At 46.4% G+C, this 17,002-nt stretch overlaps 1 protein-coding gene across 3 annotated transcripts; it reads right to left on the reverse strand.

Annotated features, from left to right (window-relative positions):
• Nucleotides 1-575: 575 nt before the first annotated feature.
• Slc25a19 (solute carrier family 25 member 19) lies at nucleotides 576-13,345 on the reverse strand. 3 transcript variants are annotated; one of them, XM_027955745.2, is made up of 7 exons: nucleotides 13,259-13,345; nucleotides 9,431-9,600; nucleotides 9,090-9,245; nucleotides 6,997-7,167; nucleotides 3,363-3,546; nucleotides 2,225-2,355; nucleotides 576-1,361 (listed from the first exon to the last, which is right to left on the reverse strand). In XM_027955745.2, the coding sequence occupies exons 2-7, from the start codon at nucleotides 9,560-9,562 to the stop codon at nucleotides 1,179-1,181; spliced, it is 957 nt and encodes a 318-aa protein (XP_027811546.2). In that variant the 5' UTR covers nucleotides 9,563-9,600; nucleotides 13,259-13,345; the 3' UTR covers nucleotides 576-1,178. The 3 variants fall into 3 exon arrangements, with proteins under 3 accessions (XP_027811546.2, XP_071459754.1, XP_027811547.1); XM_071603653.1 differs by lacking the exon at nucleotides 13,259-13,345 and adding an exon at nucleotides 13,087-13,212; XM_027955746.3 differs by lacking the exon at nucleotides 13,259-13,345 and having other exon boundaries at nucleotides 6,997-7,189; nucleotides 9,431-9,549.
• Between the last annotated feature and the right edge of the window lie 3,657 nt (nucleotides 13,346-17,002).

Raw genomic sequence — 17,002 nt, forward strand, 5'->3', positions numbered from 1 at the left:
AGTGAGGCCAAGGTGAAGGTGCTGCTCCTCCCTCCTCAGAGCCTAACCCCACAGCAGAGCTGGCAGATGGAAAGGGTGGCAGTCATACCCCTGTAACTGAAGTTCTTCCTCCACATCTGGACACACACCTCTGTGGGTACCTGGGCTCTGGTAACTTCCCTGAGTGCCAACTGTGCCATCACCAGGCTGTCTGCCCAGCCCCTTCCATCCCCCTCTGCTCACTGGACAGCTTTGAGGCCATGACCCTTCTGGGGCTCCAGAGGACACACACACAGTGCTGAGCTGAGAAGGAACATCCTGAGCAGGCCCTGATGCCAGCTGGCCTGGCTGTAAGCTCCTCACCCAACAAGGCTAACCCAGGGCCTGCGAAAGGGGAGCCAACCAAGGTAGAGTGGGGGAAGGGCTGTGCCTTTACCAGATCTTGTCCATCAGCACATTCCCTCCACTTCCTGTAGGGTCACTGGTATGTCTTCCCTGGAAGCCAGTGCCTTGTTGGGAGAGCATGGTCTGGTGCTAGTGCCTTTGTAGACATAAAGTCTAGGTCTGGAGGCTTTGAAAATGACTGACTCACCTGGGACTTTATCCTTAGGTTTATTAGGAGCAGCTGTAACTGATAAAGTGGAATTTGAGGAAGTTAGAGTCCCTTCCCTTATCCTGGGTGAGCAAAGATGCAGTTTGTAAGGGAAGGTGGAGGAACAAGGTAAGGAATGTGTTTTTTTGCTTTAATATCTATTTAAAAAGTTGTTGGGGAAAATAGCCCAAGGATGGGGACCAAACTCCTGCAAAGAGCCCATTCCTTGCTCTCTGCACTCAAGCTGCAGCCCCTTCCAGAAGCAAGAGTTCCCCAATGGATGCAGCCATGAGTTGGAAGGCAGTGTCTGATTCCTTTGTTTCTGCACTGCACTGAGAAGAAACGAGTGGGAGCTCCTTCTCACCGGTGTTGCTCATCCCACAGCCCCAGACCTGTGTTCCATCATGGAGAAAGTCCTGGCCCTTCTGATGGTATCCCATCCGGATGGGTCAGGGTTGCCACCCTGCTCCCAGTAACTGTTCATGCTTGGGAAGGCTGGCCAGGAGGGCAGGCGGGACAAGAGCCTTCAGTGCCACATGAGATCAGGTTTTGCTTCTCTCAGGAGGTGCCCTCCAGGAAAGACCTCAGTCTCTTCCTGCCTCCACAGCTAGCTGTCTGTCCTTTTCAGGCAGTGGAAGAAGTTACAGACAAGCTCATACCAGAAGAACACTAACCCTGTGGAGAGGGCAGCCTTCAGCAGGCTGGGGGACAGGCCCTTGAAGAAGCCTTGGGCACCTTCCTCTTGCAGAATCTGCTTGGTGCAATCCAAGAGGCCCCTGTATCTCCGCACCTGGGGAGAGAAAGGTTCAGGTTGAGCAGAGATGAAGTGAGTAAAACAGAGATGCACCTAGGACATCACATTCCCAATAAATGCTTGCCAGATGAAGGAATGAAAGCAAAAACAGCAAGTAAGTTACTTTCATTCTTTCCACTCCAAGTAGGCTAAGTGAGACTTCACAGATGAAGTGCCTGAAGCCAGCAGCTGGACAGAGCTCCTTCCTGCAGAGGAGGCATGGGCTGACTGTGGCTCTGGGGATCCACTGACAGTTCTGGACCCTCTACCGAGAAATGTCTCAAATCCTTCACCCCATTCCACCTGGTTCTCCTTGGGCTACAAATCTAAATCTGGCCCTTGCTAGCTCTTAGCCTGACCAGTGCCACCCCTCCAGCCTGATCTCTTTGCCTCTAGCTGACACCACAAACTGCTGCTAGATCTGTGTCCTCAAGGCAGGACAGCCCTCCCTTTCAACACCATAAAGAGTCAAGCCCAAGCTCTGAGGCTGGCTTCCCTCCCTGACCTTGGTTCCCACTGGTCCTCCCAAGAGCCATCCCCCAATTATGGCCAAAACAGAATTGTCTCTGTTAGGAGTAAGACCTTCCTCCTCTGTCCTGGGCTCTTCCACCTCTCCCATTCCAAATTCAAACAGTCTCTACAAGACAGGTTGGTTAATGGAAATAGGTTACAAAACCTTACATTCAGTGTATGACCCCATTTTGTTGAAAAGTATATGTGTGTTTATTTATGCAAAGAAATTAAACTACAGGGGTCAGGCTAGGGGTAGAGGGACCAGTGCTGCCCAATGGGCAGGAGTTGAATTCTGGCTTCTTCATGTGAGTGCTAGAGTCCCAGCTTTCTGCACAGGGATAGCTCACCTGTCCAAAGGTAGCTCGGGCCTGCTCAAATCCTCCAACCTGCAGCCGTTTCTTGAAGAGGTCCAGGGGATAGGTGAGGGTCTTACTGATGACTCCGGCCCCACAGCCACAAAGCAGGTTTTTGAGGTTCTCTGCACCAGAGAAATGAGATTGAGGGGAGAGGTGAGGAGAAGTGCAATCCCTAGTGGAAACTTAAATGCCATCAGGTCTAATCTTCACCACAAACACAGGCCCCACAAGCATCCTTGGATGCCAAAGGGAATTTAATCTAGGAGCCAAAACCAGAAAGAGTCACTCTCAACAAGAATGATAACAGACTGCAGGCTGGACAGGCGAGGCCAACAGGGCGTGAGCCTTTATGTAGCAGTCTCCCACTGGAGGCTATAAAGGACAGTAGGCTAGGCAATGGACATGGTTCCAGGCTGTAGAGAGAACAGAATGTCCCTTCCAGAAAACAACAACAAAAAAAAGTGAATTTGTAACTTGGATTCAAAACAAAAAATTCAGGCCGGGTACAGTGGCAGCACATGCCTGTAATACCAGCAACTCTGGAGGCTGAGGCAGCAGAGTCACTCAGACTGAGCAATTCATTGAGACCTTCAGAAACTTAGTGAGACCCTGCCTCAAAATAAAAATAATAGGCTGGGCATGGTGGCGCACGCCTGTAATCCCAGTGGTTCTGGAGGCTAAGACGGCAGGATCTCGAGTTCCAAGCCAGCCTCAGCAATGGTGAGGTGCTAAGCAACTGAGGGAGACCCTGTCTCTAAATAAAATACAAAATAGGGCTGGGGATGTGGCTCAGTGGTTGAGTTCCCCTGGGTTCAAAAAAATAAAAAGGACTGGGCAGGTATGGTAAAGCACTCCTGGGTACCAAAAAAAAAAAAAAAAATGGGGGAAAACTAGGACTGATCACTAGAAATAAATCTCATTGATGCCAGTGATTGGTGTGGCAAGAGATAGAAGAAATAAAGTTGTTTCTAAGCTGCTGGGTTTACTCATTTTGTTGGTTACACTATACAGCCCGGTACAGGAAACAGGGATGCCTTAGCTTCTGATGAGAAAACTATTTCCTTCTTGATTCAGAAAGAGACACATGGCGCAGGCTGGGCTAGGGCGATTCACTTGTGGAACGTCTCACCGCTGTGCTTTCTATCGGCCGGCATGACCCACTCATAGACATGCTTCAAGGAGCTGTAACAAGAGAACTGCAACCCAGCATATGGGAAGATGGCGATCAAGGTGGGGGTCAATCCTTTGTAGAAGACCAAGGGTCCCTCAGTTCTATACATAGTCACAACAGCATCTTGTAAAGTCTTGTAGACCTGAAAAGCACACATGCAATTTAAGCAAGTTCAGTGAGTTATTTTTTGCCCTACAACCAAGCTCATCATCTCTCTCCCCTTTATTCTAAAGATCCTGCCCCCAGGAGCATAATTTTTCCTGCCAAGAGGACAGTCCAGGAAAACTCTGGAGTAAAGTTTTTGTGTGTGTGTGTGTGTGTGTGTATGGTACTAGGAATTGAACCCAGGGCTTCATGCATGCTAGGCAAGCACTCTACCACATCCCCAGCCCAGCTCCAGGAAAACTCTGGACAAAGAGCCAGGGGTAGAGTTTTCTAACAACTCCCTTTCTAAAAATTTATATCCACATGTGTGTGTGCACAAAAGCACGTGTCCAAAGGGCCACACCAGAGCATCCTGCAGAACAGCAAAAAATAGTGTTCATCTGTGGGTGATGATTACATAAATAATGATCCACTGGTTCAAGAGAACACAGTGTAGCAGGATAATGAGGGGCTGGGACTGTAGCTCAGTGGTGGAGCACTTGCCTCGCATGTGTGAGGCACTGGGTTGGATTCTCAGCACCACATATAAGTAAAAAAAATAAAGGTCCACTGACAACTAAAGAAAAAATATTTAAAAAAAAAAAAACAGGATGATAAGCCGGGCAAAATGGCACATGCCTGTAATCCCAGCAACTCAGGAGGCTAAGGCATGAGGATCCCAAGTTTAAAGCCAGCCTCAGCAATTTAGTGAGGTCCTAAGCAACTTATCAATATGCTGAAGACCTGTCTCAAAAATAAGTAAATAAATAAATAAAAAGGGCTACAGATGTGGCTCAGTGGTAAAGTGCCCTGGGTTCAAATCCCAATCCCAAAACCAACCAACCAAAAAAACAGGTTGAGGAGATCCACATGACTGATGTGGAATAATCCCCCAACAGATAAACAAACACAGCAGGATACACAAGAATGGGGCAGAATTTGTAGAGAAATGAACTATATACAGAGATTATGCCCCCCCACCCCCAAGGATACACAAAAGCCAGGAACAGCAACTGCCTCCATGGAGGGAAGGAAGCTGTGCAGTGTCTCTAGGGGCCAGGGGAAGAAGAACGTTCCCCAAATACCATTTTATGCTGTTTAGAGCTTTTTCCATAGGTAAAGTGTGATATCTATGCAGAAAAACTACAGTTCATTTGCTTCTTAGTTCCTTTCTATTAAGACATATTTGAGCTGGGCATGGTGGTGCATGCCTATAATCCCAGTAAGGGAATAAACTCAGGAAGCTGAGGCAGGAGGATCATAGGTTCAAAGCCAGCCTCAGCAACTTAGCAAGACCCTGTCTCAAAACAAAAAATAAAAAGGGCTGGGATGTGGCTCAGTGGTTAAGCCTGTCTGGGTTCAATTCCTTGTCTCCCTCCTGCACCCCCAGGATATTTGAAGTGGCCTGAGGGGCTCTGACTCAGCCAAGCTGGGGTACGGCATGGCATCTTGTTGAAAGTGGGGGCTGAGGGAAGACTTGCCCCTCTCACTGAGTGGCTCCAAAATTGCTGGTGGTCACGCTGAAGGATTCCACCCTGGGGAGCTCTGTGAAAGTGTCAAGCTGTAAGGGAAGTCCACTAGCAACCGCAAAGATGCTGCCTGGAGTTCCCACTCTGCTTTTCTGAAGAATGCAGAAACAAAAGTCAGACTGGATGGGTCATTTCAAGGTACTTTCCTTGGAAGGTGGGGATAGGAGACAAAACAATAGAAAAACAACTGGTTAACATCATGTCACTTTACATTTAACTTAAAAAAATTTTTTTTTGTAGTTGTAGATGGACAACATGCCTTTATTTTATTTATTTTTTTATTGGTGCTAAGGATCAAACCCAGTGCCTCACACATGCCAGGCAAGTGCTCTGCCACTGAGCTATAGACCCAGCCCCTACATCAACTTTTTTAAAAATATATTTTTAATTGTAGATGGATACAATACCTTTATTTTGTTTATTTTTTTTATGTGGTGCTGGGGATCAAACCCAGTGCCTCACATGTGCTAGGCAAGCGTTCGAACCACTGAGCACAACCCCAGCACCACTACATTAACTTTTTGATCAAAAGATTAGGTAGAGGGGCTGGGGTTGTGGCTCAGTGCTAGATCACTTGCCTGGCATGTGTGAGGCACTGGGTTTGATCCTCAGCACCGCATATAAATAAATAAATGAAATAAAAGATCCGTTTACAACTAAAAAATATTTTTAAAAATAATAATACAATTAGGTAGAGGGAACTTCATTATCCCACTAACTGAAGCTGGCCTGTTTGGAAACTTTCGCTGTTCTCTCTCTAATCCTGATTTCTTGGAAGGTCAATAATATGCTTAGTTTCAGCTTCATGACTTAGAACTTCAATGTGAGTGACTCCACTTAGATTTTTAGTCTGGTCTGTTGGGGCCCTGGGCAGGAGCTTAATCCAAAACAATGGCCTCCTGCAATTTTTATTTAGTAGAGGTAAAATGATATTCTCCTAATACACTCTCCACTTTTCTCATAGACTGTGTGTGTGTGTGTCTGTCTGTCTGTCTAGTACTGGGGAATAAACCCAGGTACACTACCCTGAGCTACATCCCCGGCTCTTTTTATTCTTTATTTTGAAACAGGGTCTTACTGAGTTGCTGAAGGTGGCCTCGAACTTGCAATCCTCCCGTCTCTATGTCCTCAGTCACTGGGATTACAAGTGTGTGCCACAGCACATGGCCTCATGGACTTTTATAAAAAGTCAGAAAGTGCCAGGAGAGGAACTAGGCACTGTCACTACTTATTTTTTTCTTCAACCCCTCAGTGGTGCCCTGATGCAGAAGGGAGACAGTGGGAAATTCTTTCTTTGTTGAGAACAACACACACACACAGAGTTGTTTTTTAATATAAATATTTTAGGTGTAGATGGACACAATATCTTTATTTTATTTACTTTTATGTGGTGCTGAGGATGGAACCCAGAGCCTCACACAAGCTAGGCGAGTGCTCTACCACTGAGCCACAACCCCAGCCCCAACACACAGAGCTATTCTTAAATATGACCAGGAAACAGACATTATGCTAGAAACTATTTCAGGGTTTAACCCCCTGGTCTGTCAGCAAGTCCTTCCTTGAGCTTGACTCAACTACCCCATTCCCTCCAACCCATTCTTTGTAGAAACAAAGGAGATCCTTACAATAATAGATGCAGAAGTTTTCAAGTCCTACTTTTCCAGATGCCTATCTTCATCCAACCCACTACTGGGCACATATTTGTTCTGTTTCACATCCCTAGTTTCTGTCTCCCCAGGGAATCCATGAGCTCCTTCAGGACGGAGCATCTGCATGGTGCTGACCAGTTACAGATTTGACAAATTGGCCACTGCACTGAGAACCCAGGTTTGCCCCAGTTCGGCCTCCTCCAAAATCAAAACTCCCAACTTTTGCATCACCTTCCTCATCCAGGTCCATGCCTGGCCCTGACCACTTACCCTGGGCTCACCCTGAGCTGCAAAGCGGGTGCGCAGAACATCCACAGGGTGCACAGTGAGGGTGGCTGCACAGGCAGACAGACCGCCACACACAAAGTGCACCGAGAATTCACGGGCGTCGTACAGGCTGGCTCTGTGGACCAGCTCAGTCAACAGCTCAAAGGATAAAAACTGCAAGAGAGAGTGAAAGTCACTGATGGCCCAAAAGATGAGTGAGGGTTCAGACCAAATGCTTCCCAATATACCACCTGCCACCCAGGGGTGGCAGGTGGTATATTGGGAAGCATTTTTGGGAAGCATTTTTTTTTTGTAGTTGTAGATGGACAACATGCCTTTATTTTATTTATTTTTTTATGTAGTGCTAAGGATAAAACCCAGTGCCTCACACATGCCAGGCAAGTGCTTCCCTTTCCCCAGGGAGGGGGAAAGGGCTGAGGAAATACACTCCTTGAGCAGTGACCAAACACAAGAAATACTTTTATAATTATGTAAAACTCAAATGCCTTATCTCTAAGCACAGTGCATGTAAAAAAGAAAAAAACAAACAAACAAACTCATAAATCATTAAAGTAGAGTCAGACACCAAAGAATTAAGAAAGCAGACAGAGGGGCTGGGGTTGTGGCTCAAGAGGTAGAGCACCCGCCTAGTATGCATGAGGCACTGGGTTCAATCCTCAGCACCACATAAAAATAAAATAAAGATATCGTGTCCACCTATAGCTAAACAATAAATATTAAAAAAAAAGAAGAAGAAAGCATTCAGAGATTGCTGGGGGTGTAGCTCAGCATTAGAGCCTTGCCTAGCACTTGTGAGGCCCTGGGTTCTATCCTATCAACCAACTAACTCATTCTCATTCTCTCTCTCTCTCTCTCTCTCTCTCTCTGTCACACACACACACACACACACACACACACACACACACACACAGAGAACAGGGAGAAAATTTTATATCAGAAAACTCCACTTGTTTACTTAGTTTTCTGACAACTAGGAAAGATGGCCATCATGTAATTCTTGGCAAAGGACCCCCTAACAGCTGGCACCAGCAATGTCTGAGAACCACTCTCCTCAGACTGTTATCAGGAGAGTGTTCCACAGGGTGACACCCTCACACTCAGATCTTCCCCCAGCCACTCCAGCTTCAGGGCACAGTCTTCATTGACCACACTGCAATGCCTCCTTGTGTACCAGCTGGGGAGATGGAATGACAGGGCGTGTGTCAGCCCGGTAAGCACCAGACTTGAGCCATGACTGTGATGTCATTCAAAGAGGAGGCAGGGATTACTCTGGCACTGACTGCCTGGGTGAGGATCCTATCTCTGCCACCTTTGTTTTTTTTGTTTCTGTTTTTGTTTTTGTGGTGCTGAGGATTGAACCCAGGGCCTTGTACATGTGAGGCAAGCACTCTACCAACTGAGCTAGATCTCTAGCCCTATCTCTGCCACTTTCTCATGAGTGACTTTGGTTGGATTGATTAAGAAAGCTCTGTCTCAGTCCTCTCATATGAAAACTAGGAGTGACATCAGAACCTGCCTCACAGGAGAGCTATGAGATAGTATATATAAATGCTTAAAATAGGGGCCAAGCCCACAGATTGCAAGGGCTGCCTATTACCACCACAACCACCATACAACTACATACTGTATGCCATGACACAAACTGACATCAGCTGAGGGAACAAATGACCAGAAGTCAAGAAGCCTGGGTTCTACTCCGAGCCCACCATGGGTAGGCCACATGGCCTCGTCAGCTCACGTAACCTCCCTGTGGTCCACACAACACCTCTCTACCTTCCTCTCAATGCCCCTGTGAAATTCAAATGAAGCACATGCGTGATGATGGTATTTTGAAAAATGAAAGGCATTAGTATCACCCTTTGCCAAGCTGTCTGGGGCAGAATGTCAATCTCCTAGGTACAACACTTGTCACTGGGATGGACCTGGGGATATAGAGAAGGGAATGCCAAGGTATAGTTCAGTCTGATGTCACATTCCTCAAGCGAGTAGCATGGGAGCTGCCTCTCCTCACCCTCCCTCTGCTCCTCCACTGAGCAACATGACCCCAGGGGCCTGGTCAGGTCCTTGCCACCTACTTGGACAGCTCCATAGCCAATGGACAGAAGTTGGGCTGGGATGTGTCCTTTCCAGAATGCTGTTGGGCCTTCTTCCTGCAAAATCTGCCTCCCAGCCTGTAGGATCCCATAGTATTTTGCATTGGGGTCACTGCGAGACAGGCGCTCAATCTGAAGCTGGGGATCAAAAGTGAACAGGTCAGGATGGTGGCAGAGGGGGTGGGGTGAGAAGGGGAAATTTCATAAAAGTTTGAGGGCAACAAATCACTTCACCTTGACAAAATTGTGTTTCAGAAACTGCTTTTGCAAGAAAAACTGAACTTGTCTTCCAATCCCTTACAAGGCAAAAGGGGAAAGGGTACCTGGAAACGGATCTTGATGACATCCAAGGGGCTGATCAGTGCCCGAGTGATAAATCCAGACACAGACCCTGCCACTGCCACCTCAAACTTGGAGTTACTCCTACCATCTTCTTTGGGGTCATAGCCCACCATCCCTGCTTCTGGTCCATCCAACGTCCATCAGTATCAAGCTACGTGCAAGAAACAAGGAATAAATATGAAGGAAAGTTTCTTAAGGTCTTTCAAACATCACCTCCTCAAAGCAGCCCTCCCTACCCAACCCTTCTAAAATAGCACCAGTCTTTTTCTTTGAAGCCTTATAACTATGAGATATTGATAATTGTACATTTGTTTCTTGTCCCCCACCCCATGCAAAACCCATGATCTCATCTGTTCACCCCTGCCCTTCTAGCACTAGATTAGAGCCCACCATAGTAAGTGCTCAATATCTGGGGACTGAATGAATGAACAGGCTTGATAAGAAATCATTCATGTCCAGAGATCAGGTGGTTTTCCAATGACCTCTGACAACTGAATGGTAAACCCTGCCTGAGGTAATGTGCCCCCCACCCAGGGAGGCTGTCAGTCATATGGTGTCAGAGACCAAGGATTATCTACAAGCACCCCACTATCCAAAGGAGAAGCCAAGTGACTCCTGAGCCCCTTGGTATTTCCCTTCTTCTTCTTCTTCTTCTTCTTTTTTTTTTTTTTTTGACAATTTTTTCAATGCTAGGGATTGAACCCAGGGTCACATGTGCCAGAAAAGTGCTCTATCACTGAGGTAAATGGCTCACTCTGCCTTCCATTCTTTCCCCCCACCCCCAGGGTGGTATCAGGGATTGAACTCAGGGGCACTCGACCACTGAGCCACATCCCCAGCCCTGTTTTGTATTTTATTAGACACAGGGTTTCACTGAGTTGCTTAGCGCCTCACTGTTGCTGAGGCTGGCTTTGAACTAGTGATCCTCTTGCCTTAGCTTCCTGAGCCACTGGGATTACAGGTGTGTGCCACTGCACCTGGCTGTTTCCCATTCTTTACACACACCTTAGACTCACCCGGCACAGTGGAGCTGTACTATGCTATGAAACAATGTTCCAGCCCCACCTGGGCCAGACCTACTGACCCCTTCAGCCTCACCCCAGACCATTTTCCCTTCCGAACCTAACCAGGGAGGTCTCAGTGCTTCTGACCAGTTTCCACAAAATGCTGCAGGGACACCTAACTGCAAGCCTTACCTCTTGGCATAGTTCCTAGTGTCCGAATGGCAGCCCCACTCCCGCCCCTTCTCTTCCCTAGGGCAGCTCCTCTGGTCCACCAGCTCTAACTACAGAGCATCCCCTCCTGGAGATGCCATTGTTTTCCTCTAGCACCAGCAACTGCTAGTATGTGTTCTCCACCTCTGCCCACAGGAAGGAGGACCCACAGGGGCAAGACCCAGCCACCTATCTACATCTACATCCCCGGAGACAAGCACAGTGCCTGGCACACAGCAAAGGCTTAGAAAACTGTCAGTGAATAAATGATTAAAAACCAAAGAATTTCTACTGCTTGTTTCAGCAGCATATATACTAATATTGGAACCACAGAGATTAGCAGAGGTCTGAAAAAAACCAACAAACCCAAAGAATTTGTAGATTATGGAAGTTATAACTTTACAGAAAGTTTAGAAGAGATAATAGAAAAAGAACCTGCCATCTTAATATTTTTAACTTCGTATATTCCTTTTTGGGATTTTGTCTCCATATTCTGGCTTACAGAATGTGAATGTCATAAGCATATTTTTATGTTGTTATAAGAATTTCACCAAACCAGGTGTGGTGGTGCATGCCTATAATCCCAGTGACTCAGGAGGCTAAGGTATGAGGATGGTAAGTCCCAGGTCAGTCTCAGCAACTTAGCAAGGCCCTCAGAAACTGAACTAGACCCTGTCTCAAAATAAAAAATTAAAAGGACTGGGGAGGGTGCTGGGTGTGAGATTAAAGTTGGTAACTGAAATATTTAAAAGATTACGTCCAGTTGGGCACGGTGGCACACACCTGTAATCCTAGCAGCTCGAGAAGCTGAGACAGGAAGATAACGAATTCAAAGCCAGCCCAGCAACTCAATGAGACCCTGTCTCTAAATAAAATACAAAATATTGCTGGGGATGTGGCTCAGTGGTTGAGTGCCCTTGAGTTCATTCCCTGTTACCCCTCCAAATAAATAAATAAATAAATAAGAGCTGGGGTGTGGCTCAGTGGTGGAGCACCCCTAAGTTCAATCCCCAGTACCAAAAACAAAACAAAACAGGTTTCAGTACAGTATGCCTGAAATATGGGTTTTTTTTAGAATTTTTTAATATTTATTTATTTATTTTTTTTAGTTATTGGCGGACACAACATCTTTGTTTGTATGTGGTGCTGAGGATCCAACCCGGGCCGCACGCATGCCAGGCGAGCGCGCTACCGCTTGAGCCACATCCCCAGCCCTGAAATATGTTTTTTTTTAATTAAAGAAAAGCAGCAAGATCTAAATCTGCTCCATATAGTTGCATAAAATATAGAAACAAAATCTGTAACGATGCACACATAGGACAGGTGGTTGGTAAGTTAGCCCTGGGAGAAGGGCAGAGGGAAGATACCTCTCTCTCTCTCTCTTTGCAGTTCTATATTGTTTTAATTTGGCATTAAAACAAAACTAAACTAAAATTAAATATGTAATGACTTGAGAATGGGCTTCAGAATTAACCTAGTTCTTGAATACTTGTAGTAATGGGGAGGTCACTGCCTACATAGTGACCCTCCACTTCCCCAACCCATCATTGATTTTTTTTTTCTCCTGTCACCCACCCTGAACCCCCTCCCAGGCACCTGTGAGAGGCAGGTGACCTGACCTAATGGTTAAACCTCTCCCAGTATTTCCCTGGGACTGCTCAGGTCACCCGGAAAAGTATCAGTTTCCTGCATTCTTGGAGAGAATCAGGGGTAAGCCCAAGTGGCAGGTGTTCTGGCTTAGTCTCAGGAGTCACCGGGAGGATATCAGGCTCTTTCCTCTGGAAGCTCAGGATATAACTGCATGATTCACAAGCACGGTGAAAGGTGATGGGAAGGCTAGGGTGTGTGGAGATTTTTATTAATAAGCAGTTCTGTATAGCTGGATATAATATAGACCTGAGCTCAAGAAATTAGAGCTATCATTGGGCAAGGTGGTGCAAGCCTGTAATCCCAGTAACCTCAGGACGCTGAGGCAAGAGGACAGCCTGGGCAACTTAGTGAGAAACTGTCTCAAAAATAAAAAGGACTGGGGATGTAGCTCAGCGGTAAAGTACACCTGGGTTAAATGCCCAGTATCAAAAACCAAGAATAAAAACATGATTAATATGCATGATATAAGGTAGCACCCAGAGACCGGAGACTGCTGGTGAGCGTGGCAGAGTGGGTGGGGTGGGACTCTTGACAGCTGCCTTCTCCACCCTGCTTCTTTTCCGCGGAAGACCCCAGTTCTCCAGGACACAGGTGACCATGGTGAGTGCCCGGGCGCTCATGTGCTCAGCTGAGGGACTCTGCAGAGGTCCCCCACGTGGGATACCAGTGTCCAGGTGTGCCTCAAGGTGTCTTGTTTCCCCAAGTCAGAGAGCTCGCCTTCGATGTGGGATCCGCGTGCGCAAGTGCGGGGGAGGAGGGGTAAGGAGTTTTACCTCCAGCGTCCCCTGAAGATGCCTCTAGAGTCAGGTGTGCCCTTGAGTACAGTCCCAGTCCCCGCCTCCCCGTGAGTACCAGCTTGTGTGTGCTGCCCGCGGTCCGCCCGGGAGAGCGAGTGTGCAGGTCCCCGACAGGACCGCGAGGAGGGAGGTGGTAGAGGTCACTCACCTACTCAGCGGGCGCTGCCAGACTCCCCGCGCTCGGCACTCCCGCCCTGCTCACGCAGTCTAACAGCAAAACTGTAAAGCGCTTGGTACAAACTGACGGGCCTCTACGCCAATCACCGCGCAGCGCCCGGCAGAGGCTGGACCAATGGTTGTTCGTTTGAGACTCAGCCAGCGCCTCCCGCAAGGATTCACTGGGTAATGTAGTCTTCCGCTCTCAAGGGCTTCCTACCCGACCCGCGAGACGCAGAGCCTCCTGGGAAATGTAGTCCTACTGAGCGTGCGCGCGCATGATCCTGATGCATCGCTAGAAGGCGGGTCAAGAAGGCGTACTGAGACGTTAGAGGTCGCTGGGATCCTGAAGTTTGGAAAGTCAGCGGGCAGGGTGTGGGAAGTTAGGGCGACCTGAACTTGCCCCGCATTCCTCAAAACCCTCTTTTTATCAGAGCCCCGATCATCAAAAACCTTGGAGGAGAGGGAGAGACAACAGTTGGATTCTTAAGCTCAGAACCTATACGCGGGGGTTTTACTCCCAAAGTTTGTGTGTATGTCAATTTTTTTGACATAGGGTCTAAGTTGTCCAGGCTGGCCTTAAACTTGTGGTCCTACTGCCTCAGCCTCCAAGTGGCCAAGATTACAGGTGTGCTTCCCTGCACCGGGTTAGAGACGTTTTTAATTTTAATGTAATCCAGTTTATTGATTTTTTTTTTCTTCTGTGTATCATGCTTTTTGGTATCATACCTAAGAAATCTTTGCTTTGCAAAAGGTCATAAAGATTTTCTCGTATATTTTCTAATATAAATGTTAGGTTGTTGTTTTTTTTTTTTTTTTTTTACAATTTGGAGTCTGATCCATTTTGTGTTACTTTTTGTGTTTGGTGTGAGATAGGGATTAAAGTTATTTTTCCCCCTGTATGTAGATATTAATTATCCCAACATGTGGAACACTGTTTGTTTTGTTTTTATTGTTGTTTTTTTTAGTGCGGGGGATCGAACCCAGAGCCTTGTGCATGCGAGGCAAGTACTCTACCAACTCAGCTGTATCCCCAGCCCCTGGAAAACTGTTTTTTTGCTGAAAAGTTTATTTTACCCCTTTTGACACTGGGAATTAAATCCAGGGGTGCTTTACCACTGAGTCACATCCCCAGCACCCCCCCCCCCACACCCCACACCCCGCCTTTTTTTTTTTTTTTTTTTTTCTAATTTTGAGATAGAGTCTTGCTAAACTGCTGAGGCTTGGTTTGAACTTGCATCCCTGACTCAGCCTCCTGAGTTGATGGAATCCCAGACATGCCTGACTTTGTGATTTGTCTTTTTTTTTTTTTTTTGAGACAGGGTCTCACTAAGTTGCTGAGGGTCTCACTAAATGGCCCCTCAAACTTGTGATCCTCCTGCCTCAGCCTCCCTAGCCACTGGGATTACAGGTATGTGCTACTACTCTCCACCAAGCTCACATTTACAAAGACTTCCCCAGTGTTCATCCAACAGAAAAGTCATTAAAGACTTTGACCACAGACTAATTGTAAACTGAACTGGACTCAGGGAACCACAGATCATCAGAACTGGAAAGATCACAGAGGTCACTTAGTCCAGTTGGAGCCCAGAGGGGCTGGGTGATATATCCAAGGTCTGTTACAATCAGATGGCAAATTTGTAGCTGAGTTCCAATGGGATTAGGGGCAGGTACCAGTTTTCCTGGGTTTATGCCCTGGTTCTAGTTTTTGACCTTTTGAAATCTGGTCATTTCATTTTAAATTACATATATTTAGTAAATCATGTCATGCATAAAGAGAAACCGGAAAATAATAGATTCCCGTCAGTTTGGGGAAGTGAACCTTCTGTGACTTCATCAACACTTACCCTAAACAGACCTGCTAAAAGTTCCTGGACTTCCCCCGCCTCCTCAGAAGGAGGAAATTTCTCTTTGGCCTTGACTAAATGGAGTTGGTATTTAACAGCTGCTGGGGCTGATGTGGAGGTGAATGGGCCTCATTGTTGAATGAGATTAGCTCTGCTGTGACTGTCCATAAGACCAGAGTTAGGGGCTGGGGTTGTGGCTCAGTGGTAAAGCATTTGCCTGGCATATGCAAGGCCCTGGGTTCCATCCACAGCACCACATATAAATAAATAAAATAAAGATATTGTGTCCAACTACAACTAAAAAATAAATATTAAAAAAAAAAAGAAGATGAAGAAGCTGAACTTCAAGGTGTCCAAACCTTGCTGCTCCTGTACCACCTCAGGTGTAAAAAAACAAATCTGCAGGCTGGAATGGGAGACCCAGGGTTTGATCCTCAGCACCACACAAAAATAAATAAATAAAGATATTGTGTCCAACTAAAAAATAAATATTAAAAAAAATCTTCATTTTTAGAAGGCATCCCAAGTGGTTCTCAGCTTCAGCTGATACAGGAACCATCGGGGAGGGTCTGGGAAGTAGCTCAGTGGTAGAGCCCCTGCCTTGCCTAGCATGTGTAAGGCCCTTAAAAAAAGCACCATAAAAAAGAAATGAAGGAGGGAAAGGAGGGAGAGAGGGAAAAAATAAATCATCTAGGAGGCTTATTTTAAAATGTAGATGACTTCTTCCTCAGGACACTCATCCTACTCAAGCAGCCAAGCATGAGCCTGGGAATGAGCATTCTGGCAGCCGGTCTACACCTGGATTGATGCTGAACTGGAGATCCACCCCCCAGCTGATGTCCAAGGCTGCCCTTGTTTCTTTCTGCTTCCTCATGACTTAGGATGAGATGAAGCGCCTCTTTTCCATCTTTTTGTTGTTGTTGTTGTTATATTTATTAAGGATCTGCTTTGGCCAGACACTGTTTTAGATGCTGGGGATGCCAGTGAACACTTAGGAATCCTGCCCATTTGGAGCTTGCTTTCTTTCCTTACCAATGGCTTCTAAGGTCCTTCTATGTCTTCTTGTGCCAAATAACGTTCCATTGTGTGTGGCTGGGGGTGGAGCTCAGTGACAGAGTGCAGTTGTGAGGCTCTGAGTTTGATTCCCAGCACCAAAAAAGAAAAGCCCCGTCAGGATGCAGCAGTTTTAGTCCACTCACTTATTGAAGGGCATCTTGGTGGCTTCCAAGTTTTTTTTTTTTTTTTAATTTATTTTTTAGGTGTAGATGGACACAACACAATGCCTTTTTTTTTTTTTTTAATGTGGTGCTGAGTCTGAGGATTGAACCCCAGGTCCCACCGGTGCTAGGTGAGTGCTCTACGGCTGAGCCACAATCCCAGCCAAGCTTCCAAGTTTTAACATTTATAAATGAAGTTGCTAATAAATCGCATGTGCAGGTTTTTTCGTGGCTGTAAATTTCCATCATTTTAGTTATTATTTTGTTTTAAACTTTAGGGCCATAATGCTGAGAAAATCATGAAAAAAAAAAAAAAAACAACAACCACTGTTGGAGGATTATAGAGGAAGTTCTGACAGGCTGTGGAGGCCAAAGATAGGAGTGTTTCTGGTAGTTCCTTTTTTTGGTCTTTCAGATTCACTCAGCAAATGACTCAAACACCAGTAAACTAACCAAAAACTATTCACTGTCCAGTGACTTTTAAGAGTTGATTTCTTTAAGCATTTCAACCTCTTGTGTTACTCTTCTCAGCAGACCCCAGTGTCAGGGGCCTGTTGGGAGGGTGGATTCAGCCCCAAAGGGAGGGATCTTGAGATTGCTGGCAAGGGCAAGCTTTCTGGTTTTCAGTATTTGGTTATCTCTGACCAGATTATCAGCATGTTACTCTTCACC

The sequence above is a fragment of the Marmota flaviventris genome, chromosome 17 (genome assembly GCF_047511675.1).
Source record: "Marmota flaviventris isolate mMarFla1 chromosome 17, mMarFla1.hap1, whole genome shotgun sequence".
Lineage (NCBI taxonomy): Eukaryota > Metazoa > Chordata > Mammalia > Rodentia > Sciuridae > Marmota > Marmota flaviventris.

Excerpts from the sequence above, each read along its gene's own strand:
- Slc25a19 (XM_027955745.2), bottom strand. The coding sequence starts at position 9,562 with ATGGTGGGCTATGACCCCAAAGAAGATGGTAGGAGTAACTCCAAGTTT. Across the intron at positions 3,547-6,996 it reads CAGCTCAGGGTGAGCCCAGG|GTCTACAAGACTTTACAAGA; the intron begins GTAAGTGGTCAG and ends TGTGCTTTTCAG. Across the intron at positions 1,362-2,224 it reads CCCGAGCTACCTTTGGACAG|GTGCGGAGATACAGGGGCCT; the intron begins GTGAGCTATCCC and ends TTCTCTCCCCAG.